This window comes from Amblyomma maculatum, chromosome 1 (genome assembly GCF_055883805.1).
Source record: "Amblyomma maculatum isolate TAMU_Amacu chromosome 1, ASM5588380v1, whole genome shotgun sequence".
Lineage (NCBI taxonomy): Eukaryota > Metazoa > Arthropoda > Arachnida > Ixodida > Ixodidae > Amblyomma > Amblyomma maculatum.
This window is the reverse complement of record NC_139344.1, coordinates 240,545,571-240,570,579: the sequence shown is the minus strand read 5'-3', so window position 1 is coordinate 240,570,579 and position 25,009 is coordinate 240,545,571. Positions and strand designations below refer to the sequence as shown.

The 25,009-nt window shown below is 43.1% G+C and overlaps 2 protein-coding genes across 3 annotated transcripts in view; one reads left to right on the top strand and one right to left on the bottom strand.

Annotated features, from left to right (window-relative positions):
* Nucleotides 1-25,009, bottom strand: part of Rab3GAP1 (RAB3 GTPase activating protein subunit 1) — a 257,376-nt gene that overhangs the window by 219,337 nt on the left and 13,030 nt on the right. For both annotated transcript variants that reach the window (XM_084590698.1, XM_084590699.1), the window contains exons 6-14: nt 22,211-22,330; nt 17,341-17,506; nt 14,754-14,856; nt 14,308-14,386; nt 9,309-9,377; nt 9,128-9,201; nt 7,471-7,563; nt 6,852-7,042; nt 1,314-1,388 (exon numbers count right to left, since the gene is read on the bottom strand). In XM_084590698.1, coding sequence (XP_084446824.1) covers nt 1,314-1,388; nt 6,852-7,042; nt 7,471-7,563; nt 9,128-9,201; nt 9,309-9,377; nt 14,308-14,386; nt 14,754-14,856; nt 17,341-17,506; nt 22,211-22,330 — 970 coding nt within the window. The remainder of the gene's footprint in view (nt 1-1,313; nt 1,389-6,851; nt 7,043-7,470; nt 7,564-9,127; nt 9,202-9,308; nt 9,378-14,307; nt 14,387-14,753; nt 14,857-17,340; nt 17,507-22,210; nt 22,331-25,009) is intronic.
* LOC146206045 (uncharacterized) lies at nt 4,065-4,842 on the top strand. The gene is made up of 3 exons (XM_084586987.1): nt 4,065-4,243; nt 4,340-4,518; nt 4,766-4,842. Exons 1-3 carry the CDS (start codon nt 4,065-4,067, stop codon nt 4,840-4,842), a joined length of 435 nt encoding a protein of 144 aa, XP_084443113.1.

Genomic DNA, 25,009 nt, shown 5'->3' with positions numbered 1-25,009 from the left:
CCGACACCTCCTCATTTGCACTTGCATGCTGCGCGCTTTCCCCCAATGCAACTGAAAAGCTTTACTTCTCCTGGTGGCTCCTGAGCATAATGGCAACGGTCACTTTAGCTACAATGAAACGCTCGAGGAAAAAAAAGGTTGCACCGTTAGCTTCAAATTCGAGATTCATCCCGAAGTACTGCCTGAGGCCTCCTGTGGAATATTGCAGATCTTTTCTCTTCAATGCGCGGAATTTAATATTTTCCGCCACAGAAAGTTAGAGGCCTCAATCATATGCTCATCAACCAAAAGAAGGTGCGTTAGGATACAAGTGAGCCACGGTATGAGTAGAAACAGTCAGTGACTGTCAGTGGACATAAAGAGATGAAATGTAGAAAGAGTAACTTCCAGAATGGTTGTTCGAAAGTGCGAAATTGCAATGGGGCAATTCATCCAAAAGCAATCACGGTGACAAAGAAGAGCTCCAACACCTTGTTTCCCCGCAGCATCGACAGGCTATAAGATACGTTGCAAAGTTTGTTTTGACCTATAATATATAGTTGTCAGTGCAGCATTGTCCTTGTGTGCATGTGTATGCCTCTTGCACTTTGTGTTGTTGTTGCCTTCTCTACTGCCTTCTTCCAAGAGATTGTGACCAACTAGTTCATCGTTCGACTCTATTATTACGCAAACTGGCAGGACGTTAACGACAAGAAAGAAGTTGGCTGCAGACGTGAAGTGAAGGAAGAAGATGCGCGGTTTCCAGTTAATATAGTTGTCAGTGCAGCGTTGTCCTTGTGTGCGTGTGTGTGCCTCTTGCGCTTTGTGTTGCTGTTACCTGCTCTGCTACCTTCTTCCAAGAGAATAGAAGTCAACAAGCATCCAAAAAGTTTTTCATACCATGTGTCAACAAGCACTGACAGGCGCTTTTAAGAAAGTACATGAATACATCAATAGACGCCTTTTTGTGAAGAAGCTCCGTTTTGTGGAGAGCATACCTCGCACCTCCATCAAATAAGTTACGCGGCCTTAGTCAAGGTAGATGCCAAGATGTCCGTGGCACTGTGCACACCGCACAGGCCACTGAGAGAGCACAGGGCAGAGAAAGTAGGCCAAGCCCAGAAACTTTTTTCTAATCACTTCCCTCATTGTGACATGTTTTCACAGATGATATGCTTTTTTTGGTATTTTTAAAACATAACTATGAAGTTCTACTATGACAAAGTAAAGGTTCCGAAACACATATCCGAAGGAAAATTTCGAAGTAGTATGTGACGGGTATCTGTCCATTACTTGGAATGGATTCAGTATTGACAAAAGTGCAACAACATTACCTTGAGTTCCAGAAGCTTTGTACTTGTGTGCGTCTCAGAAGGTGACTCCATCTCGGAACATTCAGCTGGCATATTCTGAGAAAGTAAGGATAAAATATTTATGTGGGGACACCAATTCATCAAGTCAAACTGTATCACAATTACTACATATATTTCACCATCAACCAATGCAGACTAACATGAGCAATCAACCAGGTAATCAATAATTACGCCACATGACTAAAAATGTACTGAAGCCAGTACTATTAAACAATGAAAAGAAAAAGCTCTGAAATCAATGCATATGCCATAAGGGTCGATGGACATTTTCCAAGTATAAAATAAATATTTCATTGATCAGAACAAGCCATGTACCAAAGAGAGATAACAAAATGACCTTTTCCAAAAGACTTACAATTATAAATTCACGAGGAAACATAATTTGTAGCAGCTGAAAATAAAATGCTTTGCAGCACCAACGTTCTTCATTCAAAATTTAACTGGAATGGCAGCGATAGTTCCATGAGATAAAATATGCAATATGACTCTGGATGGGTTAAAACGCAAGGGTGAGGATGAACTGACCAATGTCCATCACGGAAATCACAGGGCACGGAAATTTGCACATTAATGAACCCCCCAAAACAGGCAGACATTTAGGTTCTAAAAAATACTGAAATAGGCACTATAAACCAAGTCGCTGTTTAGTCGAACCCGGATATATCGAACTCGAAGGGGATCGCGAAATAGTTCGATATATCGATAATTCGATATACAGAAATCGCCTTGGGACGGCACTTACGATGTGAAAAAACGATATTGTATTTGTCGCGTAATCAACTCACTCGCATAATGAACCCACCCGCCACTTTTGCACTCGAGAATTTGAAAAAAAAAAAAAAAAAGCGCTAGGGACAGCTCGCTCACATGCAAACGTTAAGCGATCTCAGTGACGAGCGGCAGCCCCAGAGCAAAAAATTTCCAACTTGTTGGAACTGCGGGCGGCAGCTCAAAACAAGGTTTCTGTGTCGCCGCGGCAGAAATCGCCAGCGTTATTGCTTTCATGTCGCACCCCGTTTCGGTCGTCTCATCCACAGCTAATTTCTTGGCAGCGTGCCAAGATGCTGCACAGCGATAACGTCGCGGCGTGTTTATCTTTTGATAGCTCCTGCTGCGGCGGGGAGCGAACTTGGCAGACTGCCCGTGATGGCTTGATAGCACAAGCCTGGTTAGATTTATCACTTCGCGCTTGGGGCGAGCGTAGTCTACTGCCACACAATCATTGGAGAGCGTGATAAAGTAGCTGCAAGCCTGGTTAGATTTATCACTTCGCGCTTGGGGCGGGCGTAGTCTACTGCCACACAATCATTGGAGAGCGTGATAAAGTAGCTGCAAATGCTGTTTGAAGCGAAAAGTGCTAAAAGCCGGTGTCATGATCGCAGCTGACCGCGTGCTTTCGTTGATTCATACATGCAAAAATAAACGACTTCCGCAAAAAAAAAAAAAAAAAAAAAAAAAAGCCGCTTGGTAACGCCATATCTTACGCTACGCCGCGCGTACAGCACAACGATAAGAACAAACGACTCTCGCAAAAAAAAAAAAAAAAAAAAAAAAGATCTGCCGTTTCTGAACTTTCGCAGGCACCATAGCCACGTCAGCCGCCGCGCGCAGAGGGTTCGCAACACACGCTAGAGAAAGCGTCCGACGTTCTGTCTGAAAACGGGCTGAGCTGGCTTGGCGCATGCGTAGCGCGTGCTACTGCGAAGGCCGGGAAAGAGGAAGGAGAGAGATAGCTCGGCAAAAGAATGGGCACACCCTTATCTTCGCTCTATCGCGTTTTCCCCTCTCGTTCCCACCGGTTCTCTCTGGTTCATTCACGCACATGGCTTGCAAACGTCACGTGCTGGCGCGCGGGAAATGATAACCGCAGATGCGCGCGCCTTTGGGGATAGCCGAACTGTCCTCTCTCATTCCTTCCACGCGTGGCTTGAAAACGTCACGCGGCAAACGGCCGAGGGTGATGGGATCGTCTTTGGGGAAGGCGCACTTTCCAGTGTGTGGTGCGGAGTTCGATATATCGAACGACCGGTGAAATTGAGTTCGATATATGACGCGGCTTTCCTATACTTTTACATGGGATTTTCAAGGGGATATTCCGTGAGTTCGATATAACCAAAATTCGATATATCCGGGTTCGACTGTATTACCAATGCATCTTGATTTATACATATTTTCTGTCCGCAAACTGAAATAGTATTAATCAAAAAAGCGATGAGTTTGACATGGTCATATCGCGACATGGAAGATCTCTGAATTAAGAAACAGTTTCAAGGTCTCTGCCTTTTTTTTTTTTCACAGCCTCTGTTTCATCCTCATAGAAGCAGTACTGCCCTTTCCTTTGAGTCCCCAAAATGCTCTTGTACTTCTTCGACTGCCTTTGATGATTTATCTGTCGAGAGTCCAGCCTTTTCAAACTTAGTCATCCTTTCCGTCAATGTTGAGAAATTTGCACTGATGTATTTCAGGCCTCTTTCCATGCTCACCTCTTTGAAAATGGCTTTTCCCTTAACTCTTTCGCTACCGCGCCTATTCAAATCGATCAATCTGATCGACGTTTCAAATTTTCGCGCGCGGTTTGCGGGCACCTAGTGCCATCTAGGTTATAAAGTGGGAAACAAACAACGTACTCCGCCTTGTTTTGTTGGTTTTTCGCTTTGAGGCGCTTCTCCACGTGCAGCGAAAGTTTCGGGTTGCCGAGCACGCGCTTCGATCATGGCGTCGTCATCGCGCGCGGGCGCTCCTAGAAGACGTCGTGTTTCTCGCCAATCGAGCGCTTCGGGAGCTGATTTTACGGATTCAGTCAGCAGTAGTGAGCCAGAAGAAGATGTGGACACGTCTGATTTCAGCACCGATGAGGAGGATGTGTCAAGCCAAGCTGGAACATCCAGCGGGTGAGTGTCGGCTCTATGCGCGGCGCATATTTCGGTTACTAACAAATAGTTATGAGCGGCGGAGCATGTGCTCACAGCTGTGGTATTTATTTTCAGGGTCTCAACGTCATACGGACGTGATTCCTTGCCAGCAGCTGTGAAGCCCGTGCAGTTTTTACCGAAGCGAAACCCGGGAGTCGAAGTTGGCGGCACAGTCCGGAGTGACGCACGGCGCTTCGTGCGGGCCCTTGATGTCTTCAAACTATTCTTCACCGCTGAGCTGATCAACACGATCTGCGACAACACGAACAAATATGCATGGACGCATATTTTAGAGAGGCAGTCGTACGCAGAAAAGGACGGCTCATGGAAAAATTTTGGTCCCGACGAAGTGATGCAGTGCATAGGAATCCTGATCTACATGGGAATTGTGGAACTTCCTCGCCTCCATCTATACTGGAATACTTCAGAGTTATTTTCGGGCCTTATTCCTTCTAAGATTATGCCCAGGAGCCGATTTTTTGTGTTCTTTGCCTTTCTCAGTGTCATGGACCCGGAGAAGACCGACCCCGTCCGCGATGGCAAGCTGCACAGGATCGCACATCTACTGCAGCATATGAATGATGTGTCACGTCAGCATTTTCAGCCATACCGAAATTTGTGCATGGACGAACGAATCGTTAAATCAAAAGGACGATCGGGAATTCGGCAGTATATGCGTGACAAGGGGGTCAAATGGGGGTACAAGCTGTGGGTCCTTGCAGACTCAAGCACAGGCTACACTGTGCAATTCAGTGTTTACACCGGGAAGCGAGAAACACCCAGCTCAAATGGTCTAGCTTATGACGTTGTAACCCGCCTGTGTGATGCATATTTAGATCAAGGCTACATTATCTACCTTGACAACTTCTATACGTCCACCTCCCTCTTTGAACATCTCCTTGAGAGGAAAACTCTCTCTTGTGGAACAACACGCAAAGATCGTCGGGGATTTCCCTCCCAGTTGAAAGACACCACTTGGGAGAAAAGAGCAACTCGAGGGGACATTCGCTGGCTGCGGTGCCATGATGTGCTGTATTTGCAGTGGAAAGACAAGCGCGCTGTAAACATGATGAGCACAGCACACACTGCCAATAGTCACGTCACTGCAATGCGAAAAGTAAAGCAAGGAGACCGATGGACAAAGATCCCCATCAGGAAGCCGCTCTTGATAGAGGACTACAATAATGGCATGCTTGGTGTTGATAAGTCCGATCAGCTTATTGCTTCTTATAATGTGTTGATGAAGTGTGTCAGGTGGTGGAAGACACTGTTTTTTCACTGTATAGACATTGCTGTCGTCAACAGCTTTATCATATTCGGACATAGGCAACATAACCCTGAGATAGAGGAGCTCACCAGAAAGAGTGGCTTTGACCAGCTCGCATTCCGAGTTGAGCTGGTCAACCAGATTTTTGGAATGGATGACAGACATGTTCACCCTCCCCCTCCTCCAAAGAAGTCTGAGCACAAGCCCCAGGTGCATGAAAAGCGCCGTAACTGCAAGCTTTGCTATGTAAGAAGCAAAGTGGAAAGGAAAACTGGAGTTTTCTGTCAGCCCTGTGGTGTGTATTTGTGTTTCATCCCTACAAGGGACTGCTTTGGACAATGGCACGCAACATACCCCCGCTAACTTTTTTTTTTTGCCAAAATAACACTTTTGCGCAATACCCTCCGACAATTGTACCATCTTTCTGTTACATAACTAGCTACAAAATGTATATCTTCAAAACTTTTTACTCTTGATATTTTTTTAAGTTTTGCTGTTTTTTCAAGAAGAATGATACCCTCACTGTATAAATTTTTGAATTATAAACATTTTTCCACTAATATTTGTAATAAATATACATGCAACGCTTGTGTTATTGAGTAGAAGATTCTCTTAGCTACATTTTGATACTAAACAATGTAATTAAGGCATTAGTGTCTAGTCGCCAAAAAATATTTCCTTGCACCTAGTAAAAACTGCCTTTTTTCCCGTGGTAGCGAAAGAGTTAATCACACATGCAGCGCCACCCATGATTTCCTTAAAGACAGGTTTGACAATTTCAAAGCACCATGCACAGTATACTGCTGCACTTATCCATGCTCCCCATCAAGCCAAAGCAGGCTCTGGCGGTAGAGAAATATCAGGAAATTCCAGCAGGTATGAGAAGGCATGCATCCACCATCAGCTGGTATCAATACCACAAGGCCGGGCCGCAAGGCAGCACAGCAATAAATTTGTTCCAAAGTACATACATCTTATAAACTGTGGCCACAAACTTTAAACCTGCATTGGTGGTGTCCATGTAAATGCCCATCATAATTGCAATGTGACTCTACTTATTAATGCTTCAAGCAAACAAAAATCTCTGCTAAAAGAGCGGTTTCAAGCCCACTTTTACGTTGCACACTGCTCGTCTGTCATCCAGTAGACATAAAAGCCATATCAAGCTATGCTGAAACAGACCTATACGAAGTACTGCAGAAGCACAATGATCAGGTTAGCTTGAAATGCAAGTGCAAAGCAGCACAGATGGCAAATGTGACAGCCTAGCTTGGTGCTCTTAGTAAGCAAAACACTTTAGTGAATAAACTGCACCACTACCTTTTCTTGGGGGCTTGCATCTGATGACAGAAAAATGTAGCCTAGGACTTCAATAAGGAGTTCCTGGTTCCGTAGCAGCATGTTACATGAGCTCTCTGATGAAGCCTCTGGCTGAGGCAGCTGAGGCAGTCGAAAAGGCAATGCATTCGGCTGGGCCAATCGGTCCAATGCATCAAGAATTTCGGCCTTGGCTGAAAAGATTCCATGAATGTAAATTCAAACTCCAGAAACAAAACGCTATTTGAATCACTGAATGGGATAGCCAATACTGAGAATTACACAGCAGATTTTTAAGTATGATTATGTAGTGCAAGTAGCTGTTCCACATTTACTGGCATAACACTCCTAATAGGTGTCATGAACGGCACACCACTACTGATAACAGCTCTAAAAAGCACTTTGGCAGCCTTGACAACATCCCCGTTTTGACCAAACAGTATGAGCGTGCCTGCATGAGCAGGGTGTCTAACTCAGAATACAAGGGCCTCTTTTGGCCTCTTTTGAAAACCCATGAACATGAGCAACGTGCAAAAGCAAAAAAAACTATCAAATGAGGTTCTATGTGAGTAATAACAGTGGCTGCAGCAGTGATGAAAACCTAAAAAAAAACATTCACTACCTGAGAGGTCTTCTGTTTGAACCATATCCTTGAGCACATCATCTAGAGAGTTGGTCATCTGGCAAACCACAAAGAAGTTCCTCAGGTACTCTTCTAGAAAAGCAAAGCAAGAAAATTCCCAAGTTTAATCATGAACAACAAGAGAATAAAACAAATTTTCTTCTCAGTTTGCTAGTTTGCTACAAAAACCAAACCCAATTCAACACAGGCAGAATAAGGTGTGAGGTATACAAATTTTGTTATCTTGTTTTGTTAACCAATCAATATAGGCTTTTCCATGATCTTGTCTTTGTTTGAAATTGTTATTTTAGCGAACTTCCATCCTATCTAACTTTGTGACTGTGCGAATAATACCAGTGTCACACGAGCAAGCAAAATCTCTTTCACCTAAGCAGTCTTTTAGCGAGTTGAAAACCTTTTATTCACAAGGAGTTGCATAGCAGGCACACGGCGCTGGCGATCTCATTTTAGCATTTCCTACCGAGGACGCTACCAAAAGCGTAGCGCTAGATGTTGAAACAAAACCACTCAGAATAAACCGTATCGAAACATATAAATCAAATATGTGTGTTATTATACGTTGTGTATAGTAAATTTAGCTACAGTATGTTTACAAACGTTAAATTAAAGAAGACGGCGCGCATACGCATCGGCGGTTTGCGTCACCACATGAAATCTTGAACTGGCTACGAGAGTGCTGCAGAAAAACTACATTATTGTGCCTAGTTAACCTTCTGCGAAGCGTAAAACTCTTTTTCATAATGTAAAAACTTGACACGAAAATTTACTTTGGTTCGTTTATTTATTAAAAGATAATCATTGGTGTCCGTACTGGGCTGGAGGCTACTGCTTTCCAGCCGTAAAAGAGATCGGCGATCTCCGCTTATGGAAAAGACAGCTTCTGGAAAGGCGATTGAAACCTGTCGTGTGTCTGCAGATGAAACTCTTTTTGGCAAGGTGTCCTTTTATTCAAATGTCTTTACAGTGCCCGTGTGATACAGGTATAAAACAAGCATGCACACTCTAATACTCTGTTTAATGCATACATAGCCCCAATTCCAAAACTCTAATTATCCGCGATTCACAGATTCTGAATTCACTCTTCCTGGTTCTCCATTTTGAGCACACGGCCACATAAAGAGAGGAGAAGGCATTGCTCTGCTCATCTGACCAAGTTATAAGGGAAATCTATTGTCTAGTATCATGGATACCAAATCTGTTTGGTGCAAAATTATCTTGTCTAGGTGTTCCATTGTAAAATGTGCCTACAATCTGCCACCTGCCTCTCCTATTGAGAAGTTGTAGCCCTAATTAGTTTGTTTAAAAATAACTCGAGTACATGCAACTTCGTATGCATGGGCAATTTTAATGCTTCTGGCATTGACTGGTCATCCCCGAGTGTCTCACGGATGCTTGAATAGAAGGCTAGTTACAGATGTGTACATTACACGGTGAACCACTATATCTTAATTCTGACACATTGGATCCAATAAAATAAAATTTTTTCAGCAGAGTTGCCTTCCATTTACCTTTGAGAGCACCCATGCATATAAGCCGACATGTACATGCCCCCCAAAAAACTGCCATTCACATAGTAAGCCCTTGCATGTAATCTTGGTTCTTCAAAAAATGCATTTCGTAAAGATAAGGCACTTGCCCATGAGACATTCTGGGTTATCCTTCCATCGCATACGAATTGACCACTTTGGAGCATTCTCAGGACGCAGGTCACTGCAACATGCATACACACACACACACAAAATTAACAACATTAGGTAAGAAGCTATTAAAACCGTTCAAAATAGCAGTTTTAATAGAAAAGCCTTTTAAAAACTTACCTATAGACATCATTGTCTACAACCACATCTTCTGGAACTGAGGGCCAGGTAACAGAGAGTTGCATTTCACTAAATGTTAAAAAAAAAAAAAAGAGAAAGCGTTTCCATTAAGACAGAACGTGCTCCTTTCATCTGAATGCTGATGAAAGCTAAGACGGTTTCTTGAGCAATAATCAATACCTGAGCTTAGTAGCCGTACTTGACAAAAGGTGGCATTTGCAGGTTGTGCATTCTTATCATTAACACAAATAAACAAAAAAGTAGAATGACTGTTCAATGGTCTACGTGCAGTAGACATTTGAGAGAAGAAGCTTTTACACAATTGCTTTTACTATAGAGATTGCAACTGCAATGCAGCCATTAGTTGGAAGACTGATGCAGATATTTCTCGCATATAACACAAACAGCACCGATAAATTACCATTACAGTGTGCTATGCAAAAGCTTGCTTAACATAGCAAGGCATAAAATATCATTTTCTTAAGAAGGTTTTGCCATTTGCTCCTCCAAGAAAGTGACTAGTCATAAAGCCAGAGCAGTAGCTGTTCTGTCCACGTGGCTTGTGAGACAATGCTTCGAAACACATCCAAAAAGAAGAAACTTGGACAGGCATGCACACTTGACGACCTTACACATCCCTTAAGAGAGAGGTGTGCAACCTCTCTCAACTACCAGTATTAAAGGGACAGAACACTGAAATTTAGGTCTTAAATTTTCTTCGGTGCAATGAAAAGATTGATGTCTAAAATGTTCGATTCTATAGCGGTTTTGGTAGAAATGCTGTAGAAAATTTTTTCGATCAGTGCATGTGCCCGTTTTTAAGTATCCAATGCTGGAAACCATGAACAGTGACTGCGATGACTGGTGGTCGACAAAAAAGACGTACCGAAAATTTCACTCGCCAGGCAGTAGTTAGACATTTTTTGCTTAGATTAACATCCTTTTAGTTTCACACTCAAGGCTGTTATGGCACAATAACGCATGCCCCGTCGACGGAAGTTTTAATGGGCCCTAGCATCACTTCATTCACGGAATTCCAAACACAGTGGCGCCATCTAATGGCAAAACCTGAAAGCATGCCTCTCACGATGCGAAAGGAGGGGTGGTTTTTATTTAAAGACACAGTGTAGAGAGCGCAAAATATAATAAATTATGACAAGCACTCCTAGAAGAAAAAAGAACAAAGAGCACTTACGAAAATCAGTGATATCTTGCTGACATGTACCGTATTTTCTGGTCTATAAGCCACACCTTTGTATAAGTCGCACCCTCCTCCAAATGGCATTTAAAAAAAAAAAAAACACACATAAGTCGCACCTGTGCATAAGACGCACCTCCCCATTTGGCAAGCGATATAAAAACTTGTTGCAGATCAGGTTGTGAGAAAGTGTGGCCGCGCTTCTGCAAGCATCCCCTGTTAGGCAGTGCTCACATACGTGTAAGTGTCTCCCGAAATCAAGACAGTGCTTTTCGAAAAACAATGCGCACAACAGCAGCTTACATGACGGCATTTAGGCAAAGCCATCGAAGTCGTTGTCCTCCGAGTCACTTGCAAATAATGCAGCTACTTTAGATGGGAGCTTCATAGGCATGTCACTCTCATCATCTTTGGACTCGCTGCTATCCACTTCGCTAACTTCGTCACTCACGAACGGGACCAACCAAGCCTTGTTAAACCCTGCTACAATAGGTTTTGCAGAAATTGAGTTCCATGCCTCGCTCACCCATTTTGCTACTTCTCCAAAAGTTGCGCGTCTCATACGTCCAGTTTTGGTAAAGCTAGGCTCTCCCTCAGACATCCAGGACTCTCACAAGCGTCGCAGAACCGCTTTAAAACTTCGATTGACAGAAATGTCAAGCAGCTGAAGCATATTCGTCATGCCACCGGGTATAATTGGAATATAGTTTTTTGTTTTTATCTTTTTCTTAATGAAATCGGTGATGTGCGCCCGCATGCTGTCCATTACCAGCATTCCTTGCTTCTCGTGAAAAAAACCATCGGGGTGACATGAAACTCTGGTCGGGCCAGGTACTCATCATTTCCTCGTCCATCCATCCCTTTGCATTTGCCTGGATCACCACATTGGGAGGAAAGGGGTCCTTGGGCAGCGTTTTTCACTTAAAAATAAGCATGGGTGGCAGTTTTGTTCCATCCGCGCAACAGGCGAGAACAACGGTGAAATGCGACTTTTCATGCCCTGTTGTTCTTACTGTAACAGTTTCCTCGCCTTTCTCAGCAACACTTCTCCCAAGCGGAATGTCGAAAGTCAGCAGGACTTCATCCATGTTGATGATGTGGCTTGCGCTGAGATCTTTGGAATCAATTTCTTTTCTCACGAAAGCACTGAAGTTGTCCAGTTGCTCCTGAAATCGTCAAGCAGCTTCTGGCACATTGTAGGGCACGCTCTCATCACAAGCTTATGCCGCCACATAAAGCGGAAACACCACGATGGACCGCCCTTGAAGCCAGCAGCATTTGTCTCAGCTGCCAAGGTCTTCGCCTTTAGCCGCAGCTGCACAGTTGACAGGCCTCTGCCTTAGACTCGTTGTTCCAAGACCCATGTGCGCAGGCGATCCTCCAGCTCCGTCCAGCGTGCTTTCTTGCCGCAGTTCGCCTTCTTTGTTGCCTTCATTGTCTCGAACACACTGGTGGCTTTGAGCCAGTCCCGAAAAAATTTCTCGCTCACCTCGAAATGCCTCCCTGCAGACCGATTTTCGTGCTCGCATGCAAATTCAACTGTGCGCAGCTTGAACTTTGTGTCATAACTTCGTCGACTTCGCTTCGCAGGAGGTGTCATGGTTAGCAAGGATGTGTGACAAGAGCCGACCAACCCGACACGCACGAAACACGTAGCAAAAACAACCAAACAAAGAAAGACGCTATGGCGGACGGAAGTAACGCCAAAGAAAGCACCTCATTGAAACTTATTATTTATAGTGCAACATTTTCAAAATAACTACATTTTCCCCCTTTTCGCAAAAATGCATAAGCTTCATTTTGTTTTTCGGGAAAATTTCATGCCACTTTGATTTTATTTTGAAATGTAGTTACTGTGCACGGTGCGTTGTGGTGCATTACTTGAGTTCATTCGGGTTCTTATTGTGGAGCCAATACAGTGAACTTTGTTGGCACATACTGTGTATGTTGTTCTACCTCGTGGTTTCTCATCCTTTTTTTTTCGGAGTACTTGTTTTTTTTTGTTTTTTTTTTCTAGTTTTTCTTTCCTGGTCAGGGCATTTCGAGATGCCTGCCCGTTGCAAAGGGTGTGACCACCAGATCATCATCATCCACTGGATACGAAGAACATGGAACCCAATTTTGTCCTTATATAAGTCGCACCGTTTTATAAGACGCACCGACAGAAAATTCAGAAAAAAATCCGCGACTTATAACACCGGAAAATACGGTAGTCACGTGTGGTACTACAGTGAAAGTGATAGGGTTTCTCCACTAGATAGCACCTCAGTTGCTCTTATGCGATTTTTAATGGCAAATTATGATTGCAAAGCCTCTTTTCTTTGATATTGTAGTGCTCAATCTGTATTATATGAGGCAAGGTATTTTTATCTTATTTTTATTTTTATTTTTTTTTACCATTATCTCATGACATATTTTGGTCAGTGTTCTGTTTCTTTAACTATAGTTTCACCTCTACCCACCAACTCCCCTCACCCGCAATTTAATTCTTGGGAAAACCCCTGTGAGCTGTCCTCTGCAATAAGATGCTATATATCAAAAAACCTGAAAAACAGATTTGAACATGATGAAAATTATGAGGGACACTTAAGCTCCGTCTTTAAGAGTATGACGCAATACATAGGCTACCACTCAACATAAAAAGCCCCGCTTTAACCAAGCCGTATGAACGTGCCTGCATGGCTTAGGGGTAATGTGCTTGACTCGGAATGCAAGGGTCCTGGCAGGCTGATCCTGATATCACCCTAGCTCCCATGTGAAAGGAGAGACCTGAGTTGGCAGCTACTGCCAAACCTAACGTCAGAAAACCATATGTCCAATCAGTGTGCGGCCATGTCAGCTGCCAGCTATCACCTGGCAGCGTCATACTTATGATTTTTTGCTCACAACGTCGACGCCCGATTTTCTGGTAAAAAGGGCCTTTAACACTCTAACGTTAAAAGCTTACCTATTAACCATTACTATAACTATTACCTATTATTACCTATTACTTTTGTTATGGGGTTGTTAGCGGCCGAGCCCCAAGATGTCTATGCCCGGGTCACCAACATGCCCTGAGAAGGGCGCGGGATGAAGCGCCCAGAAAGGAGACCGTACACATTGCTAGCGGGAGACAAAACTGGCCCTCCTTGCTGTATGCGGGGAGAGCATTTATTCACCCTTTCCTTTCCCGCTTCTTCCCCCACACAGACCGGTTCGGCTGCCGTAGAGAAGACGCTCTGGCGGGGACACATGGGAGGGATCGTCACAACTTTTTAATTTTTATTATTATTTTTATTATTTTTTTATTATTATTATTTTTTACGCCAACTAGAGTAAACTAGACATCTATCCCTGTGTTTTACAGCCATTACATCCCATTTCATCCAACACTGATTTCAGGAGAACATGCACTTATTAATTTTTCACAAATTTTAACAATTCTCAAGAAAGCCCCCTTTTTTTTTTTTATGAAAACTAAGTAATCCAGACATCTAACCCTGTGTTTGGCGCATGATAGACGCCATTGCTTATGCGCCATAAAACCCCATATAACTTACCATTATTACCTATTACACCTATTACCTTTTATTATCTATTATCTTATTACCTATTATCTATTACCTATTATTATTACCTATTACCTATTATTACTTATTAAGCATACATAGACATGACGTAGCTGGTAGCAGTCTCAAATAAAATTGATTCCTATTTACTCAGCCCATTCACAGTCAACATAAATGTAAGATGTGAGAATTAAGCATGAAGCTTTGGTTGCACAGGTGCTCTTGTGAAAGGTGCCCAACAAAACAAACTCACGAGATAGGGTCCTCCAAGGCACCAAATGGCAATTTTCCTAATTTAAGGTTGCCAATGTCAAACCAGTCATTAGTAACATCTGAAAAAAAAAAAAAAAAAGTATGCAAACACTCGTGAATTAAACACTAGACAAGCGACGAGCACCGATTACAAATCCCTGCTCCAGCAACTTCTGCCTCACCAATGTGTCCATTCATTATGCTCAGTCATTAGCACACACAGTCCTGCCAACCTACATTTGGAGCACATCCCACTGCCTTTATGTGTATATTGAAATTACAGACAAAAGACACATCATTTCATGAAAAAATTATAGTGACTTTTCTACAACTCTGGAACTGACACCAAACAAATACAACAGAAGCAGCCTAACAGTACTGGTACAGACAGACCTGCACTAAGATGCTCAGCGTAACACAATAGCAATCAGAAAGCACACTACGTACCAGGTGGAAGTTGAGGCCATGACGCTGGAGACCAGTCTTGAAGCATGTAAGTGAACCTAATGGTTAGCTGAATAGGCGTTGGACTCTGCTGTGAGGAATATGACTGTGAAATAAAACAAAAAATGCCCCCACAGTGCTTCAGGTATATTTTGCCTGCACATTAAATATAGCTTGTCAGATTTGTTTACACATATACAATGCAACCTCATCACAAATGCTCATTCCAACAGCAAAGCGCGAAAAAAATCCAAGAGCCTAAACCTAGTGAAAACTGGCAAAAGACATGCCTGCGAAGCAGCATTAGATTTTTATGAGATACCATATTATTAGATATTTGAATGGCTACTTCGACAGAAACCTCCAGGGCATTTTTTCTATTTTTCAGTACTACACAATATATCTAGCAGGAGCTGCACATTGAAGCAAGCTGGATTTTTGAACTAGCTCAGTGGTACATGTTACTGATTAATAATTTACCCTTTGACATGCTATGTACTACATCATTGTGTACAAGTACAGGTGTGCAAATAATCAGGTTGATGAATATGAATTGCATATGAATATGGGAAAAAAATGCCTTCAAATGTCAAATCGGATATCTGACCAGTGACAAAAATTAAAAATTATAAAATAGGAAACATTGATTGCCTTATTTGAGAATTCACATATTATTTGAAATAAAATTATACTATAATTGCACAGAAATGTATACACCACTGAAAAATCCACTATAAATTTTATACAGGATTCTGTATACTGATTTTTGTACAGGAGGAACCTGCATGACACTGGGTGGAGCATCATATCACTGTAGAATACACTATACTCTGTTTTATACATCAAGTGTAACACTGCCAAAGCTACAGCTCTTGTTTGCGCTCTCCCCATCCGCGATGAAAAATAGTGCCTGCTCTTGACGAGAGCAAATAATAGTTATTTTGTCTGCAAGCTTAATATGTCTTACATTTGCCATCAACTTCATAAAGAGCACCTCTTTTAAGGAGAAAGGATCGAATTTGGTGAATTTGTATGTTTTTATGTCGTTTTCGTTTGTGTCGCTTTTTCGCTGCCCCGCAACCTTGCCAGCTGTGCCACTAGATGGCGCTGGCTGTGCCCTCCCCGCTGCGCATCTCTTTTTGAGAAAATGGTTGAAATGGTTCTTCGGTGCGCATTTTTTCTATAAGATCCGCACTGCGAAGATGTCTAGGCACATGAAGCAAGTTATTGCAAACGTGTATGCTCGGAATAGAGACCGTTTCCGCAAGAACCACTCTTGCCACAAAATGAGCGTGTAGTGATACGCCTCCATTTTTTTTCTTGTGGACTACTTGCGTAGCTTTTGCTGCGCTGCACCTGATGTATGAAACGGAGTATAAATTCCCGTTAATTTAGCCTTCAAGGAACCAGAAAAAATACCCGAATTAACTAAAGCTCTAATGATCAAAAAGGCTTGAAAAAACTGCTGAAAACCATTTTCATTAAAGTAATTTTATCGGATGAACATCTGCACGATGGTTACCTTTATTTGAGAAGAAAATGAAGTGAGAACGACGTTTCTTCTCGGTTTCGACAAGTTCTTTGCGTTGCGCACACTGTCGGGAAGGCCCTCTTCACAAAAGGGAATGTCCCACCTTCCCATAACTAACTGCCATGTCGTGTTTTGAAGATGCTTCAGTCCACGCAATCAAGCATTCCTTCCTTGACTGAAATGGTGGAAGCGTCTTGGACACACTTTGTAACAAATTACCTAATAGTATGGAAGCCATCTATGGTTCCAAATGATAGTTGGCTGGACTCTCAAAAACACTTGCAAATATACTGTAAACAATTGTCTTTAGCTTTCAGAATGCTATGTTGTTTCATCCAATTCATGATGGGCAAGAGCGCCTCTGGAGTCAGTGCTAGATACTATGGCGACAAAAATGCCCAACAAAAGCATGCCAACTGTGCATGAAACTAGAGTCTGCCACACACACGCGCACACACACGCACACACACACACAAGCTGCACCATAGAATACTAGGCCAACTTGGCCACCTGCCTGCACTAACAATTCAAGCTTCTGCTATGGCCAAAGCAGTGAAGCTTGCGTGCCTCTTCACTGGTGGTGATGTCTGCAATGATGCTACTAATGTTGCGATAAGCCTAATCTTTTGTTTTCAGTTGAACAGCTAGGTGGCAGCACGCAACATACCCAGGCATGCTGAATATGCACTCTTTGTTTCTGACTTTTGGGGTGCAGCTCTAGTGCACTTCTTTACCATAATGCTTCTTTGGAAGTGGATGTAGCAAAAACATTTCACTGTCTTTCGTGTAAAGTTTACAGGCCACCTTTAGAGCATACAAAGATAACTGGAGGCGCAAAGGACAAGAAAGCACGTGAAATCTTTGAAGCAATACAGGTAGATAAATATGGGCCAGAAAAGCTTATCAGTGAGTCTGCGATCCTTCTGTATAAGAAAGCCCTCATCGCACGCTCCTTGAATATCCAGTAATTTAGCTTTTGCTGCTAAACACTGCTCCCTCAAACAGATTTTAGTATGCCACAGTACATTCTGCCAAAGCATAAATGTAAGCACAGCCTACCAACTTCCCCTTGAAGAGTGACAATAGGCCGGACACATTACTGCAGGGCTTGGGCACGTGGTTCAGGTGCACCATCTCAAAGTGCGTTGTCAATCCCCCACCAACACACACGCCAAAGCAGAGTCGTTCTTGTGGGTGGTGCACCTGCACAAAAGCTGGTAGCGAACTGCCACCCACCAAAATATTTAGACACTTCTACATTCACCCCCACAATCAGCTGCATTTGAAATTGACCACAGATTTGCCTAAAGTAAGATTCATTAAATTTGTGGCTGTGCATCAGGAAACTGGTGGACTGGAAAAGAAAAAAACATAAAAGATTCCCTGCTCAGAAGCTTTAGGTAACCTTACATGTGAATTGTTCTTGGGGTAACCTAATATATATGCACCAACTGCATTTCTCTACTTTTTCAACAACATCAAAATGTGTTATTTTGACATGCAGACTTGTATTTTTATGCTACAAACATAAGATGATGGTAAATAACATAGATCCACATTATAAGAAATCAAAGTGGACACTGAGGACAATTCAATCTAATTTTTCTAAGAAAGTGAGACATTTTTATCCATCACTCGAATCAAACTCCTGACATCAATGATGACATCTTGAGCATTATAGAGACCAGGAAAAGATTGTTATTAGGGATAAAAAACACTCATTAACAATCAGCATTCTATCAATCTTCTCGACAAACCAAACATTTTTAAGCTAGCTTCACTCACACTAAAGATATTATTGAAAATAAAAAATTAATACCAATAGTATAAAAATTTTAATCAGCCAAAAATCACACGCCAGCATGTCGACGGCTTGGGCGAACAGCTAAAAATGATGATTCTCCTCTCTGCCGTCAACTCGACATGTGCCAATGCATAGAAAATAAAGAAAGCAGGTCATGGGTGAAAGCCTCGTCATTTGGGTGCGTCCAATGAGAGGGCACACTCAGACGGCCCCCTTCCGTCAGAGAGGTGGGGGCGGCTACGAATGAGCGGTATGGTTTTACCCTAATCGGTTGAGAGTGGCCACAAGGAGTAATTTATTAAAAATTATTTGTAAATTATAAGGCAGAGTTTAATAATCTGACTAGGAATACTCACAAACACCACTTCAACAGATTTGCTGCATTTGAATATTACCATCGATATCATCTCGAGGTCCGTTTAAGCCTTCAGAGATCACTAGCCAAAAGTGGATAAAAACTATGTAGTAGTTTGCTTGCGAAGGTGGCTTTGGCAACATCTGCACTTCACTTTTCAGATTTTTCTCCAGCTCATAAAAATTGCACTTTAAATGAAGATAGCCCCCTTGCCATTATAGTTAAATCTCATTATCTCTGCCGTCAAGGGACCAGGAAAAGTGTTCAAATTATCAAAAAGATTATCGAATAGACCTAAAGAAAATTGTCAAAAACCATTCGCATCACAGTAATTTTATCTAATGAACATCTGGCATAGGGTTGTTGATGCGATGAACACTAAGAGGCAACATCGTTTTTTTTTGTGCTTTTGTCAAGTGCTTTGCTTTGTGCATGCTGCCAGGAATGTTGAAGAATCATTCAAAGATCTAAGTGCTTCTGCAGCTCTTCTGCCAAAGTTAAACGGTAGCAGCGAAGCCTCTTCCCTAATGGTTTTGTCGCATTTTGAGAATGCTTCGCTGTGCCAAAAGATCCGTTGCGGTGCACTGAAGCATCCTCAAAACCCAACGGTTCGGCATACTAGATGAGCAGAGAAAGCACGTGGATGCAAGGGATAGAAATACAACTGCCGACCGACTGGTTATAGTTATGATTATGGTTCCGGCGAAGAAGTGCCCAGAAAACCAGGCAGTCCAAAAAAATGCATCCAAAATAATATTATCACTTTATTTACCGAGCGGCTTGAAAAACTGGTCAATCTGTTTTATCTCAATTTCCTCATTCTCACAGCCGGTCTCCTCTCCGGTGCGTCAGCAACAGCAAGAAAAAACCGCATTATGGTCACAGTGGCGTGTTATAACAGGAAGAGGCGCCGGACACCAGAAAATGAGTTCCGGCAGAGCCGTTACTCTACGCAACTGCCTTTTTTTTTTTAACCCGTGAAAAAAAAAAAAAACACTATTTAGTTAGGACACCCGATTTATTGCAAAACAAATTTAAAACAGAATCTGTTGTCAGTTGGAAGTGGGCGCTTTTTGAGGCATTAGACAGGCGCACAATTTTTTTCTTCTTCCGAGCTTGTGCATCGGCGCCTGCAAGCAGACTTGTGCCGCTGGCTCTCTCGCTCGCAGCTACACACAAGCCGTGATGTATGCATGGACGTATGGTCGCATGGTCACATGATAGAAGTACGCTCGCGCTTACTGACCCGTCCTCTGTCAGGCGGAGCTCCGTCACCATTGGTCGACAGAACCACGCAGCAGCACAAGGTGCAGGCCGTGCGATTTCAGAGAGTAACGGGTCCATTAACTTCCCACAGCTAGCCGTGCCTGCTATTCAAAGTACAGCAGGTATGCGGGATGCATGCATCGCGGATTCGCGATCAAGAAAAAAAGTCTGGAAAATTGAATGAGAAAAGTTTAAAACGTCCAAAATTTTGGTCGGCATTATACATTGACTCTAAGGAGCACATGACAGTGCCATGGCAGAGTTCGAATAATCATGCAGGTCCAGAAAATCGGGCACCCGAAAAATTTGTCGGCGACTGTACACACAGGTGTTTGAACAGTGCGGTGGTGCCCAGAACAAAACTACAGAGGGTGCTCAAAAAGTAATGACTCCCACAATTTTTTCCTGAGTACTGTTTAATCAAGATTTATGTGGTCCACAAATATAGCAGACACATATCTGCCAGACCTATATTATTTTTCAATGTGATTTCAACCAACATGCATGGCATTATGCCCCGATGAACAAAAGCAAGTGTGCCTGTTTTATAGCAGTTTTTTTTTTCACTAGGCCAAGATGGGCGACAACGCCCACTCTCACTCCAGCTTGAAAACAAAAGAAGCAATAGCCAAGTTTGTCTGAACTGTACTGCCTTATCTTGCTTACAGTTCTCATTTGACGCCATTTGATTTTCATCTGTGCACTTCGCGGATCCATATCTGAGAGCGATGAGAGAGTCATTTGCGCCTTGAGAACAGGACACACGAGAAGGAAAAGGACTTAGGTGGCACAAGCTCACTTGAAATGATGCAACAAAAATAAAGTATCCATATGGTGTGTTGTGGACCCTCTGGTGCTGCTCTCACAGACACCGACTCACTTGTTGCCCTAACACAGCGTTTTTATCCCATAAAAATGAACATGCCTCAGTAGCATAAAGTTAGCATATCTTGACTCGTGACCAAAGGGCAAGAGGTTCGATTCTAACACTTGACTACCCAATTTTTCTTTTATGCGAAGTCACCATGTAACACTTCATGACTGCATCATGACTTCTCTCCACCGATCACGATGTTCTAATCACACCGATGCCACTTTTTTGCTCAAAGAGAACTTCAATGCTCTAGCGTTAAAAGCTGGTGCAAAGAAGGCATGTATAGCCTTGTTCACCGCTGGCAAAAAGCCACAGAAACTGACAGAGATCACATTAAAATGCACTCTATGTAGGGCAGAAATGCAGCTGTAAGATTTATGAATTTCATAACTTTTGCACAAGCAGTGCTCGAGTAAAAAAAAAAGAAACAAGAGACAGAGGCATTACTTTTCAAACGCCCATCACAAAAGGCCGGTGACACGCTAAGCAACATCCAGAATGGCGCAACTCTCGCTGAAGGGCATACTCGATGACAGTATAGCGTAAATGTAAGAGCAGTGGGTTATAGTTCAGCAATGGGGACTTCCGACCGCCGCCATGCCTGTCATAGCACGTACGCCTGAGGTGTGCAGGCACCATTGTTGCATGCAATTCAGGTTCAGGAAAGTCTATCTGGATGATTGCTGGCATTGCAGGTCGTACCTCGACGCGACCCCTCTTCCAAATCAGCTGGTGCAAGTCCACTCATGTACAAATTAATGAGCGTTCGGCGTCATAGATTTACATGGGCCTTGGCGAGAACCGCACTCCTAGTTCAAATTATCCATACTTCCGAATTATTAGTATCAAATTAACTAGATTTTGCTGCAGAACATAGTAACCTGTTGATAAAGTTCAATATAAATCAGCATTCTATACCCCTACAATTGAAAAAGAAGAAAAAGTTGATATAGCAACTGTAATACAATAATACCAGTTCCACCAAAAGTGATGGCGACCTCAAAAGCTATGAGAGCATTTTGCCAATTAAAAAAAGTATTGCAGAAATCATCAAACTTTCAGGAAATTATATGCTCTTGAAAGAAAGGTATCTGTGAAGTGCTGTACGACAAAGTACTGCAGAGATAAAGGCTCAACACAACTCTGTTACAGACAACCATGCATATACTTTGTATTGTTACAAAGCTGCATTATGTTTGCTGTGGTTTAAGAAATGCTTCTATAAGGTACTGCACAAAATCATACCTACACAATTAACATTCGCAGACAGAATAACATGGACCATGCTGTGATGGTCAAACTTTTTCGACACATTACCTTGCCAAAAATTCGTTTTGGTTTTGTTTGTGAGGTTTAACGTTCCAAAGCGACTCAGGCTATGAGAGACGCCGTAGTGGAGGACTTCGGAAATTTCGACCACCTGGGGTTCTTTAACGTGCACTGACATCGCACAGCACACGGGCGGCTTGCGTTTCGCCTCCATCGAAAAGCAGCCGCCGTGGCCGAGATTCGATCCCGCGTCCTTGGACGCAGTAGTTGAGCGCTCTAACCACTGCACCACCCCGGCGGATCAAAAGTTAAAATGCACCAAGGGATTATTGAAATGGGAGACAACGAACAGAGATCTTACCATTTTGAATTGTTTAAGGCTACAGAAACAGAGCTGACAAGCAGCTTTGTTCTGTCTTCACTTGAGATGGCCTCTTCCTCACAGCTTGGTGCAATTACTAGAAAGTCACGCAAACCAAACCTGGGAATGAAAAGTGTGTTACTTATTAAGCACATACAGAAGCATAATAGTGAAAGCAAGAAAGAAGCTGTACTTATAAAGTATCACAAAAGAAATAAAGTATGTCATGCATAAGATGCACCCAGAAACAGCCCCAAAGCTTAGTACCCGAGTCCCCGAACAGGGCATTAACCTATAAATTTCTACCAGCAAATGTTCAGCTAAACTGGAATTTTAATTTACTGGATTGAATGAACAAGGTGGTAAAACAAGAGTTTTGTAAGCATTACGTTTTTCAAACATTACGAAACACTGTTTCTCGATTAGTAATCATGCTGCAAAACTGAACTTAAATTTTTACTGTGACAGCATCCAGGAGTGGAGTAATATAGCGATTCCAAAATCTATTCCATTCCCTCGGCAATGACATCAAAATTACATATGATGTGACGACTATATGAACTTACTTGTGACGTCCTGTGATGTCCTGCAGCGCAACCTTATTATGCACAAATTCAAATTTTAACCGGCCAACGGCAGAGAAGGCGATGGAATGGAATCGTTTTCGGATGAGAATCATTATATTATCCCATCCCAGTACACCATGAAGCTAATAAATCCCAGGCCAAAGTGATGATCAAATATTTGGCCTTACAAGATATGCAAGTGATATCCCAGCATGAAAGACAAAAATTAAAAAATTAATCCAAAGCACTCCACTGCAGAATAATTCATAGCCCACAGTGAGCCTTTGACATGAGAAAAAAAAAAAAAAAAAAACTAAAAAAAAAAAAAAAGATGCCAGCAAAGATGGGCTACAAGCGATCACGCAGTGAAGAACTCTGGATTATTTTTGACCAATCAAGATCCTGTGACATGCATGAAAGTTTTATCCCACAAGTGTATTCCCAATCGTTTCTGTTGGAATGCTGTTTGCACAGCAGGGAAGCAGTGTGGCAAACAAACTTAAAGGAACATGTCAGCCTAATGACAGCTGTTTTTACTAAATTCCATGAAAGCCCAGAAATATCACAAAGAGCCAAGGAACCTTCTTTAATGTCCCAGTCATGAGGTGTTCCAATTAAGCTGGTTACCCATATACCCTCTATAATCATGTAATGTACATTTACTTCTTTTACCTTATGATATATGTAGTATGTGGGGTTTAATGCCCTGAAGTGACTCAGGCTATGAGAGATGCTGTGTTGAAGGACTCCAGATTAATTTCAATTTAGAGATTTTTAATGCGCACTGACATTGCACATGTTGCACATGAGTGCCTTTTGCATCAGAAAAGGTGTCTATGCCTACAAAAATCAAAACATCAAGTCAAGTCATCTTGACTAATAAAGTAGGAGTTTCATTCTTACCCAGCCACTGGTAATTTTTAACAATGTTTAAGTGATGGCTGTAGCTCTCCCGCTAATGATAGACAAGTTTTAGCTGATTTGAAATATATATGAATTGTGAGCCTTCTGTGGACCTTCTTTCATTTGTACATGCCATGATCTTCTTTCATTTGTACATACCATCATCATCGTCCCGCGGCTCCGGCGCGCGCCAGGGTTCGTGATCGGATTAAAACGCTAGACAAGGCTTGGCTGTCCTTGCCGTCACGACCTCGCCGTCTCGACCTAGCCTTCTTTTACAAGTGGTGGAGGCGAAATTTGATCCCCTTGCTGCCTTGGGCCCTGCCTCTCGCTGAAGCTACGTTCCGGTCGCCGTTTGGCAACTGCCACCATCGCTATGTCTACCGACAGTACCCACGAACAAGCCGGACCCTCTACCTCGGCTGCACCACCCCCTCCGACTGTGCCCCCATGACAGCGCGACCCGCCACTGTTCGCTGGTCGTCGCGATGAAGACGTCGATGACTGGCTTGACACCTACGAACGCTGCAGTGCCTACAACCGGTGGGACGATGCGCTGAAATTTCTCAACATCTCGTTCTACCTTATTGAGGTCGCCAGGACTTGGTTCAGCAACTGCGAGCCCCACACAACTAACTGGACCACCTTCAAACAGCAGTTCCGACAGTACTTCGCCGACCCGGCAGTTCGGACTGAGATCGCGAAGACCAAGCTCGCTTCACGCCGTCAAGGTCCTGATGAGTCATATGCGTCTTACATAGAGGCCATACTTGCACTCTGCCGGCGTATTAGTCCCACCATGGCGGAACATGAACAAGTACACCACGTCTTGAAAGGAATCAATTCTATGGCGTATAACATCCTAGTTGCTCAGAATCCTTCAACTATTGATTCCATTATTACGACCTGCCAGCGCATCGACCAGCTGCAGTCCTCCCGATTGCAGCCCGCCAACGCTACTGGCCCGACCTATGCTGATCTCGACCTGCGGGCACTTATTCGAGCCATCATCCGCGAGGAGCTCCAGGCGCTCAAGCCTGTCTGTCGACACGGGTGCGAACACTCTTCCGCAACATCTAATGACGCAGGTCTTCGCAGCATCAGCAAAGAAGAGCTGGCAACAATCACCGAACCTATAACATCTGGCCCTCCGGCACCCCGCTCAGTACCGACTTACGCACACGTCGCAGCATCCCCCCCTTCTTTAGTTCCCCCGCCTCGACCGGCACCAAACTACAATCACGTCAATGCAATAACGACGGCTCAACCTGCACCACCCTATTACGCACCTTGGCGCCCCACCCGACCAATTTGCTATTACTGTGGCATT